Source organism: Lytechinus pictus, chromosome 2 (assembly GCF_037042905.1).
Source record: "Lytechinus pictus isolate F3 Inbred chromosome 2, Lp3.0, whole genome shotgun sequence".
NCBI classification, from domain to species: domain Eukaryota; kingdom Metazoa; phylum Echinodermata; class Echinoidea; order Temnopleuroida; family Toxopneustidae; genus Lytechinus; species Lytechinus pictus.
The window spans coordinates 27,631,993-27,633,638 of NC_087246.1; the positions used below are offsets into that span (position 1 = coordinate 27,631,993).

Genomic DNA, 1,646 nt, shown 5'->3' on the forward strand with positions numbered 1-1,646 from the left:
ATCTTCATAATTTTTATGTACACTATTCTTAAAGTTTTACTTTTTCAACTTAATTTTTGCCTAAACCCTCCCTAGCAGTAAACAGAAATGGTAAAATTCATACGATAAACAAAAGCAAATCAGGGAGCAGATTGTATTCATTACATGAAACTTTGCTATTTCTTGCGACATGTTTTTCAAGACACCTTCAGACAAAATCACATACCTAAACTGAAGAACATTGTTACGCAATGTCATGAAAAAAGGAAATGATAAGTCAACGGAACTGATAAAGGCGTCTTGCGGACTCAAGTCGCCAATGTGGAAAACAACATCATCGTTAGGTTGTCTTGCTTCCTCTGTTAAACTCCCATGGCGCCGCTCCTGTATCCATACGTATTTTGTCCACATGTCTTGAGGGGAATGAATTCCAAAGCAAGTATATACTTGCTTTTGAATCCAGTCCCCTCAAGACATTTGGACAATTCGATCCCAGCTATGTATCATGCCAGACTTCAAAATGGTGAAGAAATCAATAACAAAAAAGATAATATAATATTAAAGTACTTGGCAATTACATTGTTTTTTCCATTTTTTTTTCTAGGCCTAATAATGCTAATCGTTGGATTTTTATCAAAACAATTTTCAAGTATATAATGAAATCTGTGAGACATCGGAATCATCACGCTTATTTATCTTCCTGTATATTATTTTCCGGGCTTCCTTCGTCGTGATCATATAGATGATGGGTCGAATCCAGCTCGCTGCCGGTCCAAAGGCGTCAAGGAAATCGGCAGTCCCGAAGACATCTTGGAATGTCAGAAACATGATCCAAGGTAACCAGCAGATATAGAACGGGAACGTCAAAAGAACCACCGTTTTCACGCTTTTATTGTACGATGGGCGAGATACAGAAGAAGCTGGGGCCGCGTTATCCGACCACGTCGAGGTTTTTACCGCAGCGATGGCGCGTGACTGGCGGTAAGCGACGCGAAGCAGAGCGAGGTTTGTCAGCGTCATTATAACAAGCGTGCTAAATATCGGTATCACTATGAACAGTGCCATGAAAAGGTCCTTCCACGTCTCCGCTGCAAAGGTCCATGTCTCCTTAATGCAGTTCCTTATGAAGATGTCTGCGAAACCAAATCCCGGAAAGGGAAGATAAAAGCCACACGCGATGACGAAGAAGCAGAATGAGGTGGAGAGAGTGATTACAACGCGACGAAGTGTGATAAGCGCCGGGTAGCGAAGCGGTCGAGTGATCATCACGTAGCGGTCCCAGCAGATTAAACAAACGCTACCCAGGATGGACAGTGCAGTGACGCGGTGGAAATACGGCAAGAATTTATTGATGATGCTACAGGTGCGAGCGTCGTTGAACCAAAACCAAAATACGGACCAGCTATTCCAGAACAATCCCATAGCCATGTCGGCCCATGTTAACACGCAATGAAGCAATCGGGAAGTGTCGTGAATATCGCGTTGAACTTTTATTATGACTAGAAGAATCGAATTTAGCACGGTAGATAGAGCAAAATTGACGAAGAAGGAAGAAATCAATACAAAGTTCTTCTTTTCTGCTGTAAGGTTCGCAGGGAACCTATCTGCCATCAGTGTCGGCACGAGAGTACTATTTTCCATGATAAGGCTAAAAATGAAAGATCACA

General features: G+C 42.1%; 1 protein-coding gene across 1 annotated transcript; it reads right to left on the minus strand.

Moving 5' to 3' along the window:
• Positions 1–624: 624 nt before the first annotated feature.
• Positions 625–1,407, minus strand: LOC135153210 (probable G-protein coupled receptor 21). Its single transcript, XM_064095585.1, has one exon. It carries the CDS (start codon positions 1,405–1,407, stop codon positions 625–627), a length of 783 nt encoding a protein of 260 aa, XP_063951655.1.
• Positions 1,408–1,646: the final 239 nt, after the last annotated feature.

Bases quoted from the DNA above. Each gene is read 5' to 3' on its own strand.
- LOC135153210 (XM_064095585.1), bottom strand. From the start codon at position 1,407: ATGGCTATGGGATTGTTCTGGAATAGCTGGTCCGTATTTTGGTTTTGG.